The sequence below is a fragment of the Cyphomyrmex costatus genome, unplaced genomic scaffold (assembly GCF_001594065.2).
Source record: "Cyphomyrmex costatus isolate MS0001 unplaced genomic scaffold, Ccosl1.0 scaffold59, whole genome shotgun sequence".
Lineage (NCBI taxonomy): Eukaryota > Metazoa > Arthropoda > Insecta > Hymenoptera > Formicidae > Cyphomyrmex > Cyphomyrmex costatus.
In genome coordinates, this window is record NW_017280071.1 from 1,156,794 (window position 1) to 1,177,566 (window position 20,773).

Here is a 20,773-nt window from a genome sequence, read left to right on the forward strand (position 1 = left end):
AACAAAATTTTTGTTTTATAAAATAATGTTATAATATTATTATTAATTTCTAAAAAAATATTTCATAAAATTGTATATATTTCTACTTTTATAAAAATATACTTTTATTTATCATACCTTGTGAATACCTTGTTTTTCTGAGAAAGTTGGATGTTTATGTATTGATTTATGAAAATCCAAAAATGGCTAAAGTTCCTTAATAAAAATAAAATTAAAAATAAAAAGTATTCAATGTAATATAAAAAGTTCACTGATGTATTCCAAAAGTTACAGTGAGGGATACTAATATTCTTTAATTACTCAACGCAGTATTCCGTGATGAACTTATAGGATTAAATAAATTACATGTAATTTCTCTCGTGATTTACGACTATGTGGCGCCAACGGTACGTTGACGAAGAAATCCCTTTAAAAAGGAGGAATTCCAGCGGCCGGAGACCAGCGGCCGTATGTTTCCGGCATCATTATCTCCGGTCGGCAGAACTCTCGGGACCCTCGTCAGAGTCGGCGTTTATATCGCGAATCCTCTCTCGGATAAGTGAATCCCCACAGTCGGACGAGCGAAGTTTAAACGCTTTAGCTAGCGCGATCCGCGCGATTAGTGGAGGATACGACTGTGACTGTGATGGACAGGTCAGAGATGCGCGTGTATCACCTTCGAGGCTTTGCGACGTGCGAAATTTCACAGTTAACGCTTGACAGATCACCAGTTCTCTCTGAATCATAGAATATATGCGAAGAAGTAGTACAGCAGTTTTCATTTTTCCTGTATACGCTTGAAATCTCTTTTATCATATGTCCAGAAATAGTGTACTTACAGGGCGAGAAATATTAAAATACGTGAAGATAACTGTCCATTTTAATAACGACATCGAGTCTATCTCGAAACGAAAAACTTTAGGAATAATGAACTACCTGATAAGACTAAATTCAGATAAATTTTTTTTTTAACATCGGAGCACGTTAATACAAAAATGAAACGATATCGAGAAAACGTCATAAAGAACAAGAACATATAATTTATTATAGAATTGAACATGCAGTCAGATTGTGGAAAATTTAAATTTTTCGAACGACATCTTCAACACTATCTGCTCTCCAATATTTAAAATTTATTTTGCTACATTTTTGAGGTGAATGTTAAGAGACGCGATGTGGTTTATGCTCTGGTTTAACAGCGCAAATATGGCTATTTGCATATATTAGATAGATTTGCATATATTTAATATAATTCAGAATTAGATTATTCGCATTCCGCGCAAGATACAACGCTAATTCAAAGTGAGAGTATGGACCAATTTACGCGCGTATTACAGATGTGTATTTGCACAATCGCGCAGATACCGGCCAAGTAGCAATCACGGCCGCGTTATTATGCGCTCGTCGAGCATATGTTAATTCGCGTAGGAGATGATGAATGCAGCGAGGAGCTGGCAGATATACCGGGTACCTCGAAATTATCACGTACTGTCCTATTCTCTAATATTTAATATTATAACTTTAAATTTAATTTTTGTTATAATAAAATAAAATCCTTTTAAAACTAAAAATACCATTATTTCCATTTAATCTCCCGATTACGAAAATAATTGTCCGTGTAAATTCGTGATGAATTTTATCATTATCTGGTCTCTCAATTATTCAATAATTACCGTTAGTTGGATATTTTTATAGTAATTCAATATTTTGATCGATGAAAACGTCAATAAATGTCGTAAAACGATCAAAGGGTAAAAGATAGGCAACGGTCCCAGGACACCCTATAGACATATAAAACGACGCTGATAGGCAAACGCAGTGCCCGATTCATTAAAGTTTACACCGAGGAAAGCTCTCGAGCGCGCCCACAGCAAAGCGCCCGCCTGTACAAACAATTGCAACGAGCTCCCAACTAATCTGGTGTGTCGACGGAGGCTGGTCGACGGCGGGGAGAAGAGAAAAGGGAGAGTGGGAGATGAGAGCAAAGTAGAATATCAACATCCTCCGCTCGTCCAACTTGAGGAATTTGCTGCGAGCTTTCCGAGATGGTGTTTCGAATGAAACCATAGAAGCAACGTATCCACAGAATCGTCCCGACTGACCGAATTTAACGTGCGCGTGTCTGAATTTGCAAGAGTTATGCAAAAGGAAGAGGGATATTCTAAAGAAAATTCCTTCCATTATCCTCTTATAAAACGTAAAGTTTCATTTATATCCATTATCCAGCTTAATCGTGCAGAAACAGGTTCATTATTATTTTGAGAATAAGAAAATTCAAATTTAAAATGACTGATACCGTTTCCACTAATGTAGATTAACTCTTCACAATCTCGGTTTAATTCATTCTTTATCCTTTTATAGTTTGAAGAATTAGAAAATAAAATGAGGACCAAGTTTTGAACCAAGATTAAAGTTAATCTTTAAAATGTTACCCTAGTGTAATGAATTTTGATTTTGACCAATATCTCGTACAATTTCTAATTTTTTAATAAGATATTCCCGTCTAACAACGTCGTTTCTTCTCTGTTGCAGGCACAAGCGGAAAGTGCAAAACCTGCTGCCATGCAAGAGCGCAGCGGGCGCGGCGGCAGTCGCCGGACGGGGTCGTGTGCTACCAGACGGCCAGCCGCATCCGGGCCCCGGCATCGGCGGCGGCGGTGCCGGTGGCGCTGTTCTTTACGAGGACCTACAGGATCACACGGTGTCGCATTCGCAGCTGCACAATCACCTGCCGACGAGTCACGGTCAGGCGCCGACGATCGAGGTACGAAATTCCGAAGCCCACCCGCGGGTCACCCCGCTGCCACGCGAACCACCGCTGCTACCTGCACGCAGGGAAACGAGACCGCCGCAGCCGCATCATCTCGACTATCTCGACTATCGCGACCCCAGGTCGATACTGCGTGTCCAGGACAAGCCGTCGCGGGCGGTCCTGGGCGGCTATCGGACGCCGCGCGCCCTTTTAGCCAAGTCGCAGGGGGTACCCCTGTCGATCACCACCACCGCCCAGTCGTCCGCCACTCGACTTGCTCCGGGCGGCACTGGCGCGAATAGTCCATTATTGCTGCGAAACGAAAGCAACCTCCTACGAGACAGCCACCTGCTGTTAGCTACGCAGAACGCCTTGATCACGAGCCAGCGGCCTCCCTCACCTTCTACCCCACCCTCGCCTATGCTTTCCCGCGGAGAATTCCCGTCGTGTCGGGATCTCGATGTCAGCTTGACCGTCGACGGCTATTCAGCCGACGTACGAGTTCCCGCGAGACCTCGTGATTCCGGTATCCCCATCACTCCCACTCATCGACCGCGCGCCTCCCCCGCACGAACGCCGTTGAGCCCAAACGGGTCGGCGAGCCTCGTCGCGGTGCCGAGGCTCACGGTCCGAGAGGAAGACCGCAGGCGACTTTCGGTAGACTCCGAGGGTTATTCTTATATAGACTTCAAAGACTCGGATCTAGAATCCACGAGATACAATCGTACAGAGACCGCGAATCCTCCCATCAACAGCAGGCGGCTGTTGCGATCGATGACTATGAGATCGAGCTCAATCGATTCTGATGGCTACTCGTACATCATCGATTACAGCAGAAGGGCGCCCGGCGCCGCCAAGAGGCTCATCGCCGACGGCACCGAGGAGGAGGTCTGTCCGCTCTGCACCATGCAGCAGATACACCACCTCCTCAGTCAGCCGGAGCAGGACGTCTATCTGCACATCCAGGACACGTGACACGTGCCGTCCTGGCCGTCGATCGACAGTCTCGTGGCGGCGTAGAGGCATAGTCGGTTCTAGAAATCCTCAAGTAAGAAATTGGACACTATATACGTTTTTGATCCACCATATTTTTCAGGATCTGCTTAAGGTAGAACGAGAGGTATCCACTCATTCTACCTTAAGCAAGTCTTGAAAAATATGGCGAATCAATCAGAAGTTGTCTAAATGGTGGGTCCAATCCCTTTACTCGAGGATCTCTAGTCGGTTCTATCCCAAGGAGAATCCCAAACGCGTAACCTGAGGCGGAAGCTCCAACATATCTTCGTGAGTATCGCGCGTCGACCAAGGTCGACCGAGCGACATTCGATTACCGAGCGTCGTGTACTATCTTCCTGTTCCGCGGCCGTGATGTGACACGACGTGAAGTGAGGTGACGTGACGGGACATGACGTGACGCGACATGAGGCGACGCGACGTGATAGCGTAGCGTGAAAGGGACGCAGCTGCGTCTCTGTAAGGTTATCGTCGTAGATTATCTGGCGCCCTGCGGATTCCGACGAACGGATGGAGACCACCAGGTATTCCATTGACATTGACACTAAGGCTGTGTGTGCTTCGTGATTCGAACTTTGTTTCCTCTGCAAGAGTGTGTGTGCTGCCGATTTCTAATTTAATATTTAGTTTGTAATCTTTCTCGTAAGCTTTAATATACTGTAGTCTCAGGCAATCACGAGACAAAGGAGCTTTAATAAATTGCGATAAGCATAACTGTCAGTATTCACACACATATTCAATTTTTATACAGATTTCTAGTAAACGCTGGAAATGAAAATGTTAACAATTCACGTTTTTTGAATACTGACTAATTTGACTTAACGCTATTTATTAACGATAGTTTTGGGCTCTTAGCTGGGACAGTTCTGAGAAATTCAGATCACACGATGCTTCCTCACTGACTTCGAAAAGATTGTAGTTAGTTTTTTCACATTTCTAGAGAAATGATAGTTAGAAAAAAAGACTATTCTATACGCACTATGCTTAAAAAATTGACTCACTATTACATAATTATACGATGATTATAGTTGCTAAAGGAAAGCGTCTTGTAATCCGAATGACAAAAGCAGATACTAAAATACTTGAAGACAATCGCGACATAAATGTTCGAATGCTTATTCCTGTAAGAGAGAAGTACAATATATTACTTTATACACACAATAACAGAAATAAGCATTCATTGTCGTCACTTATCGATGCACCCACGTCTCTCGCAGAGGAAACCGTTCGTTAAATATTCTCGCGTATAGAAAAGAAACTTCTATTGATTTATTATTGATTACTTTTTGTCAATTTTAAATGTTCGAGTCACGCGAGCTTTCACTCATCAATGGGTGTCTGTTCGTTCATTCGTTCGTTACCGCCGCTCCACACGGAGACGCCAGGACGGGCTAGTCAGTATTTATTTTGTTACTTCGGAGCCGTGCCCGCGCAACTCCCAACAAACTAACAAATCGAAGGAATGCTTGACGTGTAAAAGAAAAGGAAAACGTAAAAGCGTGACGCGAAGGAAAACAGGGCGGACGCGCGGGGCCTTATTCGACGGTTGTGCAGGCACGGCGGCCGGGCGCACTCTATGGTTGTAAATAGATTAGAGATTAGACCCGTAAATTTTGTAAATAACATAACTTACGGAGAAACGATATATCGACAGGATTTAATATATATATATACATGCATATATATAGATATTATAAAGAATATAGATATTATAAAGAAGAGAAAGAGGATACGCGAGAGTCCGTTAGAGCATCGCGAAGAAAGAGAGAGAGCTTGATTTCCCGATTTGTAAATTAGCACTATCATTATAACTGCGGATAAGGGACACCATTATTGCTGTGTCGCTATATCTTTAGTACTATTACGATTATTATTAGTCTATTATTATTATTATTATTATTATGATTATTATTATTATCATCGTTATTTATTACACACCTCGCCGGACGGTTGGCAACGGTGTTCTGTAAATAACGTCGCGAGCTCGACGAGGCGAAGAGCGAAACGACGGTCCTGTGTATATCTTGAGTTAATGAAAGAAAGAGAGAGAGTTTGGAGGAGAGACTTGAGAAAAATAAAATTACTTTGCTGAAAAATTTGACGAGGAGTGGTTATTAACCCGGTCCACAATCCTGTCCCATCCCTTGCATCCCTTCACGATACGGCCACGATCGACAAAAGATCGCGGATTATTCTAAGCGAGCATCTCCCGAGATCGGAAAGAGACTCGGAAGCGCATACGCGCGACCAAGAGAGAAAAAATAGACGCCATGTTTTCTCTCGCGTACCAAAATCGTCTCCCGATACACAATGATAATACGTGGACACGGAATAACCACTTCTGTGTTCAAACTTTTTCTTCTACTGTCTGACTAAAGATATGCAACAGCCTATATCGCTCACTCGGTTACGGTAATATATTCTGGTACATCCCGTATTTTAATTAAATAACCTCGTTAGACGAAAGATCATCTTTATCGATTTAAGATTTCCCGTGTAAGCGGAAAAAAAAGAACGCAAATTTAATGGACCAAAGTTCCGATCAACATTAACGCGAGTTTCATTGATGAATTCTCACACAAATGAGAAAAGATGGGAAAAGAAAGTAGGACAGGTCCGCGTAGGAAGAAACGGACGGGAGGTCAAAAAGGGAGAATGAAGGGTGGCTTCTAGAGGGAAGGTGGAAGCGGAGGGTGAGAGATTGACGCGTCACCATTGTGCCGCGTCACCTTTGCTCCCCAAGAGCGATTGCCATCTCTCGTGGACGAATAGATCTCTAATTTCGCAAATGGAGCTGAGCAAGTATCCAACGACGCAACGCGGTGCAGCGCGGCGCGGCGCGGCGCGAGATTCTTTTTCTTCTCTTGCTTTCTCTTCTCGGCACGGGCCACGTGTAATTTAATTGCTGAAGGGTTGGCAAAAACTGGCACATATATCTCACGTCCCTTTTTTCGTCTCCGCACGGAGCGCAATAGAACAAGTATTATTAGTTAGTAGAGGAAAAAGTGAGCAATGTGGACCCTACTTAAAATTCTATTATAATTAACATAAATTTTAACTCTTCCATTAATAATGAAAGTCTTCGAAGTAAATTTTTCATTGTTCTAGATTATATAAAAATATGAAAAAATTCAAGTACACTAAAATTTAACACTGAGTTTTTACCATCATATATATAGAAGTATACTTTATATTTTACTTATCTCTCTCTCTTTTACAGATTTATATATATAATATATATAAATTTACAATCAAAATATTGATGGTGCCTTTAAAGACCCTTGTTGGAGGTTAATATCCTCTCTCTCTTATGAAAAGTTTTTAACTTGTTCTTAGAGAGAGATGATTAGATATAGTTGTTACCACGACTGGCGTGACCTTTCTATTGACAATTGATGTTTACATTATGGTATATCAAAGTTCTTTCGCATTATTTTCAATGTCAAATTTAACGTGGTTTAAAGTAAGTAACGAGTTTACATATATGTGTTTTCTAAATTAATTCTTGAAGTGCTGTTCTTTTATTTTGAGAAAATAAGTAAGTTTAAGTAATTATATATTTTCCATAATTAAATCTAACAAAAATCTTTGTAGTTATCATTTTAAAATGATTTTAAATCCCTAGAGGTATTTGCAAAAGGAAGAAGTGCTTGTGGTGAACATCCACGAAGATAAAGTCGCAAGAGTATTATTAAAAGAACGTATTCATGAAAAGAAACTTCTGAATATGACAATATCTCATTATGTTCAGAATTTTTTATGAATTCAAGCTATTTGGACCTCATGGGAAGTCTTAATAGACTTGAAGAATCATATTCTGTAAAAATATGAGGAAAGCCCATTTTACCATTACATTCAGATGATTATCATAATGTCTCTTTTCATTTAAACAATTTTTCCCATTTTGTAAATTGTCCTTATTATTTTAAGCCTTTATTATTCAAGTTTTTTTAGATTTTAAACTTAGATTAATAAATTTGTGATATATTATTGACTTAAATGTAACGAAAAAATAAAAAAATAGGAGGCGCCATATTATCACCTTTTCTTCTAGAATCAGTCGGGGCTCAAAAATCTCAACAATCACGCGTCGCCGATTGCGACTTACGTGGCTCTCTCTTCTCGTGAAACAGCCAACGCGACGGCTTGTTGATTCGGCAACAAACAAACAACATAAATATTTGAGGGGCGCGGAAATAAAGCAATTTATGATTTTTGAAGGGACAGCAAAAATAAAAAAACACGTAAAGAACACATACTCCGATCTTGAGTCCCGTCATGAAAAAAACCTGAAAAATAGTTTGATGTTTCGTTTTCGTTGGTATCCGTTTTAATTGCATTCACGATTTTTTCGATGTCAAAGGAGTTCAAAATATTTTGTAATGCATGATGCTTTGCTTCTTACCAAGATAAAAAGGAACTATTGGATTGAACAAATACTACTGAATAATTTTGTTTGATCGTATGAAATAAATTAGATTTTAATTTCCAACTATCGTGTAGCGTTAGAACGAATACAAAGAACGAAAAAGAAAAATCACTAATCATAAATCTTGGAATTAAAAAAATTAATAAAAAATCTGAATATATATATAATATATATTGTATATATCTGCAGATGAAAAGATCTACGGATAGGCTGGTACACCATGTATACTTTTCAAGATCTGGATTTTATCGCAGAAATAACTAAAAGGAACTAAAAAGTATTCTCTCACTGAATATAATGGCACGGTGTAGATTTTCTTAAAAAATCCCAAGGTGAAATAAAAGACTTCATCGTTTCAATTAAAAGTTGATATCTGATTCTATTCTAGAATGTACATGCATGAAATTAATGAAATTAGAGCTACCTTCTCAAGTAATAAAATCCGATAACCTCGAAAATCACGTGTCAATTACATTGCGTTTTTATTTAGCGCTTTTGCTGAGAGTTTTTCACCGATCTTTCTCAACTGTGTGACAGCTTGTCGATTTGCAAATACGAAGTTGAACCAGGCTTAAATATTTGAATGTCAGCGAATCAAAAGAATTTGGTAGACCAGAAAATCCCGACAGTAACGTGTCTCCGATTTACCGACCATTCTGTGCTGTACGTTTCTTCGAAGGAATTTTCTTTTCTCTAAAAACGTTTCCTCTTGAAGCGAGTACCTGGAAAGAGGTCAAGTAAAACTCAAATATTTGAATATTATTAAATTGTTCGCGTCTGTGGAAATCACACATGCAATGTCGTCATTTTCAAAACGTCCGTTTGTCGTTTAAAGTTTAAATGATTCAGCTTCAAACATGTGCTACAATTATCCGTGTACATATACCATAAAAAGAAAATAAAATATTCTCTTAAATATTGTAGACATTATAGATATCAATTATGATATTATACATTCTTGTTAAAAAACATTGATATTGTACTAATAGAATTATATTCATAACTTTTAAGAAATTACATTAAAATTTATAATCTCTATTGCGACTTCAGATTCTTACACCGAGACAGAGATAGTATATATGTAGAGAGAAAACGAAACTTTTCTCTTTACATATTTAATTTTTGTTTTAATTTATGTATTATTCGATTAGTAAAATTAATTAATTACTATTGAAATTTATTTTCTCTTTTGAGCAATCGCAAACATTCGTTAACTTTTATTTGCTCCATATGACTGCATTTGATTCTCATTAAATTAGAAAATTCATTAAGAATCTCGATGACGATAAGAAAATTTTCGTGTTTCCCGCGCAGTTTGAATACAAGCTGTGTTACCAAAGTTACATGCGTGATAAGGAAATTACAGGGATCGTTTTGACTACGAAAGTGTATTACGGAGTTAGAATCGTGACGTGTAGGGGTGTTTCGCGCGCGTTCATTTGACGACGACTAGGTCGTAATTATTTCGTCCGAGTTCTTTTTACCGTTATCGATCCTGTCATAAATCTCACCGTGCCGCACCGGATAAGACTCTAGACGGCCAATCCACCGGCGGAAGTCTATCGATCTAACATCCACCTGTTGTCGGCTCGATTACGCGCGTCGGTGCTGCGTCGTTAGCCTGGGACGTCGGTATCTGCAAAGCAGTAGCGACATAACGACAGAGGAGGGAGAGGTAAGGGCTGGCTGCTCCGGACTTAGAACCTAATGCAATTGGCGTAGTAACTAACAATTAGCGGGTTACGGTAACGGGATACAGTCACGACATATTGGCACATGTGTATATATATATATATACAGTATAATATCTATACATGCGGGTACACACATGCCAGCGAGCTCGATATTATGTGTGGTATGTAGGACGCCGGAGTCAGTGATTGCTCTGCTTGAGTTTACAGATACTGTATACTCGAAACGATATGTCAAGAAGCATTAGGGATTAGGATGCAGATGAGATTATTGAATGTTTGAGAGAAACGTTATCTATCTCGTTACAATTTGATAAAAAGAAATAATTTAATGAAAAAATAACACAAATATGAAAAAAAATGGATATTTTTTAATTATTGTAAACGTTTCTCGTATCCAATTTTTCGCCGCTTTAATGTGTTATTAATTCCAAATATCTGTAAACTGACCATTTTCCTCGGAAAACACGTTTTTAATGAAATTCCACCTATAGTGAAGTCCCAAATTTTCCGATCGATCAAAATTAATTCATAAAAGTTCTTGATTATTTATGTCGCGAACTTTTGCAGTTAGATGGAAAGACGAGGCGACCCCTCGTCTCCCTTTTATGTCAGCTAAGGCACTTTAAGTATGCACTGTCGCCGACGTCCAAGAGATCTAAGTTTAGCGAGCTGCCGGCCGCCTGAGGGGGCTATGAGATCATTAAAGCGATCAACTTTTCAAAGGCCCTCGCGAGCACCAGCTCGGCCATTATAGGGGACGTATAACAGACATAGAATTTTAATACTGGCGAAAAAAGAAAAGGCGAGAGAGAAGAAGAGGAAGGAAGAGGATAAGTCGGTCGCATTTTTACACGTTTCGCTTCTTCGGCCAAGTAAAACTCGCATTGGGTACCGTAAAATCATTAGGATAATCAGGTTCGCGCACGCCAATGAAACTGGCCGAATATCGAATTCTTAGCTGGAAGATTGAAAATTCTCCGAACGTGTGGAACTCTGCCAACTCTAATAACTCGCCTAAAAATGCGGCAGTGCCTTTACGAGGGCTGTGCTGAGACCTGCCTTCTGTTCTCAGTAAACGCGAGATTATTTTATCCCCTGCAGTGTATCCCAGAATGAAATTGTAGAAAATACGAAATTTTATGTTAAAACTAAAGTAGAGGTGTAACCGTAAATTTAAAAAGATTGCAAAAATAAATGTTGAAAAAGTTTTGTACATTAAAAGGTTAATATGACCGAGTATGACACGTTTCACGAAAATTCCGACCTCGTTTATTTGTTCTATCTTAAAAAATTTGATTACTCGCCTAGAGAAGAAGTCTTCTTGCCATTTTGCACCGTTTAGATGAGCTATGAGCGGAAGTTTGATTCAGGAAACCTGGTTCCGCCTTCATTCTATCTCGAGCTCGCGCTAATGGTGCCTAACTCAATTCCAAGAGGTCGAAGGTTGGACACGCGACTTGGCGAACTCGTAACTCGACTTTCGAAAGAGCCGACTCTATTTCTTGTGAGAGGACGTTTAAGTAAAAATTATCTTGTCAATTGAACAAAGTAAAAATTGTGAAAATTATATTTCAGCTTTATATATGAAAAACGCTACAGTAATTTAGTTCGAAAACGCCAACTAGTATTTTTTATGGATATTAGAAAGAAGTATTAACACATAAAGGCAATGTCTACAAAACTATATATTAAGTATTTTTATATTACAAAATAAAAAACTAAATTCAACTAGCTTAGTGCTTAATATTTAGTATTTGTATGTGAATTTTTAAAAACATTTTTCAGTTCGGCACGCAGTTTAAAGAACTGGAAAATGTTTTTAAAGATAATAAGATTGGAAATAAAACAAGATATAATGGCACTTCTCGAATTTTAGTTTTTAAGGATGTTTTGGCTATACAATATCGGCTAAAAATTTTTGTCATAAATACTCAATCGTAATCAACTACAAAACAACAAATAATTTAACTTACAACAGCTTTATGCAGTAAAATGATTTTGCTACAGGCAAATGACTTTTAAACGAATAAGTGAATCCAAATAAACTTTTGCTCGAATATTTTGTTAGCATATGTAAAAATTTTTAATTTATAATGTTACGACCTCATCAAGTTTACAAATAAATATGCAAAACGTAATTTTATATAAGAATTAAAGCAACAAAAAATTAAATGAATCAGTTAGAAAATTCTGCTCAAATTTTACACAGATATTCAGAGTAACAGAGAGTAGAATATAATCTATAAAATTTTTATATATTTAATAATGCTTTGAGTCTTTGTGTGCTATAATGATTAAGATGATACATACATCCTTAAAAATTTATATACAAATATTAGATACCAATCTAACCTCGATCGTTTTTTTATTTATTTGATTTATCCATAGTATCTAGTTTAACTTATTGTGATATTATATACATAATATTTCTATAACTCTGCGATTTGGTTTGGTATATTAAAATATTTTCTTTTACAGATAAATAAATATCGACAAATTTACTTTCAATTAAACAACAACAACTGGATAATTTTTTATGTGTTCGGTATTAAATATACGGATTAAAGAACAAAAAAGCGAGTAAGCACTTAAAAAATCGTAGACGCCCGGTTGACAGTTTCTACAAATTAAACACGATAATGAACCCTATATGCTCTTTCAAGATCGCCGGCACTTGCCAGTTGAAACGAGGGATCTTTTTCTTTCGGTGAACGATAGCACCGCCTTGAGGAATTCAATGGCGGGGCATATAAAAAACGTGTCGGTTTCCTTTGCCCTAATCGTCCCCACGCGGACCATCGAGCGACTAACTCGATTCTGGCAATTTGTACACTCGCGGGAACGTTCGAATCTTACGAACACTCGATTGCGTCCACAGATAGAGGATCGGATTACAAATACTACTCAAGAGTTCCGAGTCGTTAAAAAATTGCAAACATTTCCGCAACGTGTCCAAAACAGACAAAATATCGAAAATTTTAAAAGCTGAGATAGTTTAAATTTTCCTGCAAAAAATTAGATAAAATTACTTTTTATTATAATACATCTCCTCAGAGAAATATTGAACTCATATTTTGATTTAAACTTTTTATTTGAATTATATACGGAAACTCTCCTAACTTTAATCTCGATATACCCTTTAGTGGTGGCAAACAAGGAATATATGTATATATAAACACACACGTGTTATACCCAACAAAATACGAATCTGGTGCAGCATATTGGTAAATTGAGGATATTTCAATATGTTTTCGCATCCCACGATTGTTGCAACATAATACGCTAACCGATAGCGTGCGCAAAATAGTATTTTATTCGGGTTATACCGCGTGGTATCTACATAAAACCGTGTTTCGTGATATTTCTGTACACAATGAAACTGTGCAATCGATTGGCCTCGTAGACTGGATGCAACTCGACAGAATACATTTATCCATTATTTTTCCGATGTTTTGTAAAATCGACGACGACGTTCGACCTTTCAGCCCACGCTACTATATCAACGCTTTTAGTATACAGAAGGATCTTTCACGCGTTCGTCATATCATCGTCGTGGCTCGCGACAGATCTCGTGAGAAATATGGAAAATAGACACGTATGTTATGTACCGACACATCCGATCGGATCCATTTGTCCATCCGGCCGAGGAGCAGGCGGCAGGAAACGCGACTCGCACAATTCGGGAGATATAATTTTAGATAGAAACGTAGACCGCGCACCACCCTCGCATGAACCCGATACTCCCACTCGCTATCAGCGATATTTCAACTCCCGTGCGGGGTAGAATTTACGTCACGCGTCGCGTCCCATTTTACGCGGAGCTACATTACGATTCGTTCGAGGTAAAAAGTATCCTCGTAATAGAGGCAGCATTATAAATTAATGTTCGCGAGGAGATCTGACGGAAAACCGCGTGGGTAGTTTCCTGTAGATAAGGATATCGACTTTATCGAGGAAAAATTTAACTCGGACGTGTCAAGGAGATGTGTCGAAATGAATATAAATCGCGCGTAGGATACTTGTAGAGAAATCCTTTAATCGTACAAATTGATCTATTCTTGGTATCGGTTTTTTCTTTCTAAATGCAATCTTTTCAGAGCATTTTTTTAAACTTAGCTTTAATCTCCCCCATTTGCAGTCGTATTTTTACTTCCTCCATTTGCAATTTAGTTTTTTTATTCAGCATAAGTTTTTTACTATTTTAGGCTTTAAAAAGAATTTAAGGTACTTTTCAACATCTTTGTCACATTCATTATCAAATTTAGTAAATAGTTTTTTAATTTAAGTTAAAGTCTTTATTTAATAAAAATTGAAATTTCGATAAAATTTCGGTTGTGTCAAAAATTGGCAGAGAGTTAGAGGATAAAATACGTCTATAGTTGAAATAATGTCTGATTTTCGTCGAGGGATATATTCGGCATATATCGTATGGGAAATTGAGCTCTTCGAAATTAGACCGGTTTCAATTGCCATGCGTACGGTATCCGATGGGATCACAGAACATTATGAGCCCCCGGACGAGTGAGAGTGATAGCGGGATAGATTGGGGATCACAGTGCGTCATTTGTGCCCGTTAACACGACACCTCGACCAAACTGGAGAGCAGCTGGTGGCAGATTTTCAACTCGGAAACCAACACAGGACATGGATCCCGCCGCTACGGAGACCGGAAACCGTTTGCGGCAGGGTTACGACGACACACGAGCCATTACAAGGACGATGCAAAGGGATTAAATCGAATCCGCGATTACGTCGTGTGTCTGTTGTGCTTCTGCCTGCTGTTCTCCGTTGGGTGTGTTTCGATTAATTCTCGTGCTGCGGCAAAGATATTCCGAAAGGAAACTTTTCGATTTATAGCGTAATTTTTTCGGAATAGATAATGAAGAATCTAACGCATCAATGATTGCGAAAACATAATTTAATGAAAAAGCAGAGACATTTTTTATTACGGAAGATTCAAAATTTGATCAAATTCTTCTTACGCGAGATCAACCTGTGAACAAAAGTGCCAGTAGAAATGAGATTAGCTGTAGAGATAAATGCCTCTATCTCTTTCCCTTTCTCACTTTTGCGCGGCGTTCCTTATTATCCTGCCGTGATGTATAAGCTGCTTGCCAATTTAGGGATTAACTTTCGACACCCTCGCTTTTCCGGTGACCGAGTCAGCGTTTCCAAGGTTGGAATCCCAACGCGGGAGACGAAGGGCGAGAATTCCAAAGGGAAGGAGAGGTAGAGGAACGAGTTAATCGTCGACCGGAGAACACGGAGGTTGAAAGAGTGTTAAGGTTCTCATCTGATACCCGTGCCAGTCATCCCCCAAGTTTCTTGTAGCTATTCTCCTTCCACCTGCCCCCATTGTACCACCCCATCCTCTGCATCCCTTTCCTTTATTCACTAATTGTTTTCCAACGTTGTCGTAAACAAGTCGCCGTTCCTAAAGGAGCCTCGTAAAACAACCGTGGAAACGCGAACCTCGGCTCGTTTGTAACAAGTTGACCTATTTTAGTCACAACTCGGGACTAATTACCTTTCAACCCTGCGGAGCGACGAAGAAAATGGCGGCGGTCTTAATTCTCAAACGGCGTGCAATTTATTATATTGCGATAGAAATCAAATTGTATTGAACGCGTGAAATTAATCAATATAACTTCCCTTCGATTATTCACGGCTAAAGCTTCATCGATTTCTAATATTTGCGGCACCCGTTATATTTTACATATATAATATATAAAAAATGTAAGTAATAGAGTCATAAGATATTATTTAATAACACAAAAAATTGCAGCATTTAGAAATATTACGACATTATTTTCCATGTCACGTCGTCCGTACCCTTTTTCTCTAATTTACACTTTTGTTATCACGACGCAGATGCTGGACGTCAAGGACGGCGGAAGAGGGGTGTTCGTCTGCAGTAGCCCCGGTCCTGATCCTTACACATCGCAGGACCTTTATAATCCTGTCTACGAGGAGCTCAGCAACGGTAAGTGCCGATAATCGATGTTTACTTTGGCCGGCTTTGCCCGGACGTCTTCTTTTACGCGTCGCAGTTTTTTTACGGAAAAAATCTCGCCGGAAAATCTCGAGAATAACAATGCGACAACGCATAAGGATGAGTCAAAATGTTCACGAACCGATTCGGTTTTGAAAAGATTAACTCAGCGCAAGAGAGAAATTAAATTTATTGTAAGGTTGTTTTAGATTTTAACTTATTAAGTCTTTATCGATTGAAAAATAATGAAATAATACTTTTGTTTTCATATAGATAAAGATAATCTTGGCAAAAAGGTATCTATAGGAATCCTAAATAAAGATATTATCTTGTTATTCTGCGACCGGATTAGTTAAAACTTTATAAAGATAAAATCTAAAACGAGCTATTGAAGATGAAGCTACGCAGAAAAGATGATTTTGTTAAAATAATTAATCTATCTAAAAATTTAGATAGATTAATTAGATACAATTCTCTGGAAATAATTTTTTGGACCATCAAAATAATTACGTAAAATACTTAAGTGTAATGAGTAATGAGCATGCTGCAAAAATTTTGATATTCTAGCAGTCAGCTTGAGCGTTCTACATAATTATTTTAATATAATAGTTACAACAAAATTATTTTTAGATTTTTAGATTCAGTAAAACGGTTCTTTTCATACACTGAGAAAAAAGTTGTTAACTTGATTAAATGCGTTTAATTCCTATTCAGTTCAATTATTTGTATACACTGTAAAAAATAAAATGTTAAAATTAACATTTTACATTTTACAGTATATTTAAGTTCACCAAATCTTGTAATTATTTAAAATATTATTACTTTAAATTGATAAATATTTACTGACAGCCCATTTGCATTTAGTCGAATCAACTAATATTTTTTTTAAACCGCAACTTTTTTTTCAGTCTATACTTTAAATGAGAACACACACACTTGGTGCGTATAAATAATATATTATTAATAAATTTTAATAAATTATCTTAACTAAGCATATTTCTATGCGAATTTTACGAGTTTAATTGACCAAACGATAAACGAATATTTCGCAAGATCATCAAGCTATCCCGTTGCCTTCTCGATGAAACCCTAACGTTCCCATGCAAACGCAAATCACGCACTCTCCTTTTAGATGAGACTCGCCTTTGAAGACGCTGGGGAGTATCCTCGGGGTCGAACATGCCGCGGGAAACGCATAGGTACGGCACGAGTATACGAGTTTTCGAAACGGTGTGTTCGTCTGTCGGTTGGCTTAATACACGATTAACATGCGGCTGCGTTAAACTAGCGTTAAATCCCATCGACTAACGCGCGCTTTGCGAGACTTCCTCTTATGTATTCCCCTCTTTTTTTATTTATTCCTGGTAACTGCGGGACTGCATTTATCAGAATAATCCGGCAGATTCGCGTGCGTCGCGATTTACGGGAAAGTCTGCGGCGTGGGAGATTTATGAGGCAAAAAAGAGTCGATGGAACTTTTTAAGGACGTTGGTACGAAGGATTTCGGAAGCGAGAATCTGCGTGTCGCAGAAGTTCCGGTCTGCGGAGTTCAATGAGTTCGCGAGATTGAAAATGTGCGAAAAAGAAAGATGGGATTTACGTGAATAGAAATCTATAAGATTGAAAAAGGATAAATCTCTAAAGTGAAAAATGAGAAATAGGATGGAAATATATATAAGAGCACAAGAGCATATAAATTTTTAAATTATCGGGAAAGTCGATGAAGATCTTTGTGATCTGAATGGAAGCACAAAATTCAAATCTATATCATTTCTAAGTAATTTTTATATTGTTATTGTAGATTCATGACTCAATGTTAAAAATTTATAAGAGCAGATATCTAAATATCTAAAAATATACACACATATGTATATATATGTACTTAAGAATCAATGAATTAAAAAAAAATAAAAGTCGACCAACTGTATAGTTCACAATATTAATATATCTTTCTATAATCAAAGTGTGAATTTGTTCAACAAACGAAAATCTGATAAACGCAGTTTTACGATGCATCTTCTTGTCTGTTTTTCTCTCATAATTTCTTTGAAATCGTTTCTCCCTCCCCCCCCTCCCTTCCTTTTTCTCTGTCTCTCTTCCTCTCTTTCCATCCGCTCTTCTCCGCCGTCGTGTATTTTACCGAAAGGAGATAAGCATGACACGACCTCTGACTTATACTTCCCATTAGTTGGACGGCTAATTAGTATGGTGATGAGGCTTTCGACGTTTGACGAGGACCTGGTAATCGAATATACATGCTGCACCGCGTGCATTAGTCGTAACCACGGGCTTGGCCCGCGCGTATATACGCTATGTACGCATCGTCGTTCTCCAGTTTCGAAACGAGAGAGAACGTCGATCTCAAAGAGGGTGGTCCTGTCCCTTACGGGCTTGTAAAAACGCCAGAGAATTCAACGGATCCACTCGGCGATCACGTCGACGAGCAGGATAACTTGCGCGTTACAAAATTCATGGAACTGATCAAATTGAACCCTGCCAAAATGAATTGCTTCCTCTTGACAGGATAATTCCCAGTTGCGGGAAATACTTTTAGTAATTGTCAAGATAATTTCGAAATACTGTATATGTTCTTCCACATCTTCCAAAACATTCAACCTCTAACATTTCCCGATAATCTATAATTATTTTTGTACAAAAATATTATTTTATAATTTTAAATTGATATATTTTAAAACTCTCTATACAAATTATTGTATAAAATTAGATTTATTTAACAAACAAATACAATATATATATCACGTACAATATAGATATCACCAAAATGGTTTATATATTAAGAAAATGACGAATGAACGAACAAATACAAGATTTTTTAAATAAAAAACAGATTTATTTAGTTATATAACAGCTCAAGTTGTTATTATTGGTTAGCTCGTGCTATTTTTGTAATCACGAGAAATCGGAGATGACGGAAATTATGGAAAATCCGGAATACGTCTTGATTATCCCCCCTCCCCCTATACTTGTTGGAAGGATATTTCGAGAAGACCCTCGTCCGAGATGACGGAGGATATCTCAAGTGGTTTAATGGCCAGCGAAGTGCGGACTTAATGTTGAGAGTAGAGCCAATCCGATAACACCTCCAATCTGTTAAAGAATAATTCGGCGCGATACACCCCGTCTATCCCACCTCGTTTTCGATCGAGCCCTCCGATCGCGTCTCTTCCGCTCCTCTGCCGTGAGATAAAAATTAATTGGACGAGCCTGTTCAATTTCTCTCAGCGACCGATTTCAGCCGCCACCGCCGCGCGCGGCATCCCGCAGCGTATTCCGGTTCCGTTTCGAAATATCCGTTTTACGCTGCGATTATTTATACGATGTCTCCTTTTTTTTAACGTGCGTATACACGCCCCGCTGTGTCGTTAGTATTGATCGCGGCTCAACCGCGACATTTCGGTGGAATAACGCGAGGCAATTAATGGAGAAGCGAAGCAAGTTTCGTATTGCCGAATCGACGAAGCAAAATTTCGACGCAAAGCTGAATTTGAAGTATCACCTAAATAGATCGTGGATAAATCTATTTACATTCAACGGAGAAATCTTCAATTGTTACAATGCGTTTCTTATCCTAAATTAATTTCGTCCTGAAACTTTATTGCCCAGATTGTCCGTAAGCCAAATCACATCCTTCGCTCCGTAATCAAAATCCATTTTCTTCATTGATATACGATATAGTGTGGAATGGAATTGCGATTGCTGCCTGCATGAAATTTTACAAGACGTTCATTATTAGATAGTCATGCTTCTTACAGAATAAAAAATTCAAATTTTGAATATTATATCAAGACAAAGAGTTAATAAAATATAAAATTTAATAATTCTCTCTTTCTAAGTAAGAGTGGACTAATTTTAATTTTAGAGAACGCTGTTGACATAAATTTTATGTACCTACAAAGTAAGCGAGATTATTAAGCGCTAAGCTATGCTTTTATTATGATTATTAGGTCTTATTTGTCATGTGTTAAAGATAGGATAAGTGAAGATAAACTTTTGAAAATTCTGTTCGTTACATATCGATTTGACCTCCCAGGTCCGTGTTATGACAAAAAGCGTGATAAGTGACTTCAATTTTAAGCAGCTTTGTGTTATTGTTTTGTGTTATATATTTTATTTAAGTACTGTGAAGGGACACGCACGCACACGTACATACACATTATTTATATATTCTAGATTACATACTCTATATAATTTCAAGATTGATAGTATACTTATGGTACATTCTTTCCTTCTTTTTAAGTTACTAATTAAATTATTCGTGTTTATCAAAGCCTAGATTATAAATATTTTATCGTTAAAGTGTAAAATCTATGAAAAACTTGTGTACATTAATTAAGAGTGGCCTTGTACGTAAAATTTACGTATCAATAGCAATATATTATATCACTCAATATCGATAGTGTTTTGAAGTCAATCAACTATTAATATTTTTATTTTTAAAAAGGATTAAATATAAAATAGTGTATAACAGTTAAAATTGATATTGGAAATTAACCTATTAATAATAAAATGATTATTGTAGCGTATACGTATAATATTTATAGGCGCATACACAAGAAAGTTGAGTATAATTATTTGAGCTGGAAAAATCAATAATATTATATATATAAATATATATAAATATATAGGATTGATAAACTTAATTAATTACAACTCAGAGTTGTGACGATATTATTAACCAAATGATATATGATTTAAAAGCTATTAATACACACAATACAATCTTCACAAGAAACAATTATGAAGTCGCGAGAAACAAAACTTACTACATCAAGACCACAACTACATCAGAATTCCACATCTGTGAATCCATATCATGTCTCGAACTCATTTTACCTGAATTTCTCAACAGAAGTGCGACTATAAATATGAATCCATATTTTGCAGCCTTCTCT

General features: G+C 37.7%; 1 protein-coding gene across 1 annotated transcript in view; it reads left to right on the top strand.

The window, feature by feature from the left end:
• Positions 1–20,773, top strand: part of pxb (putative Hedgehog signaling attenuator pxb) — a 131,392-nt gene that overhangs the window by 108,166 nt on the left and 2,453 nt on the right. The window contains exons 4-5 of the mRNA XM_018546762.1: positions 2,512–2,743; positions 15,740–15,851. Coding sequence (XP_018402264.1) covers positions 2,512–2,743; positions 15,740–15,851 — 344 coding nt within the window. The remainder of the gene's footprint in view (positions 1–2,511; positions 2,744–15,739; positions 15,852–20,773) is intronic.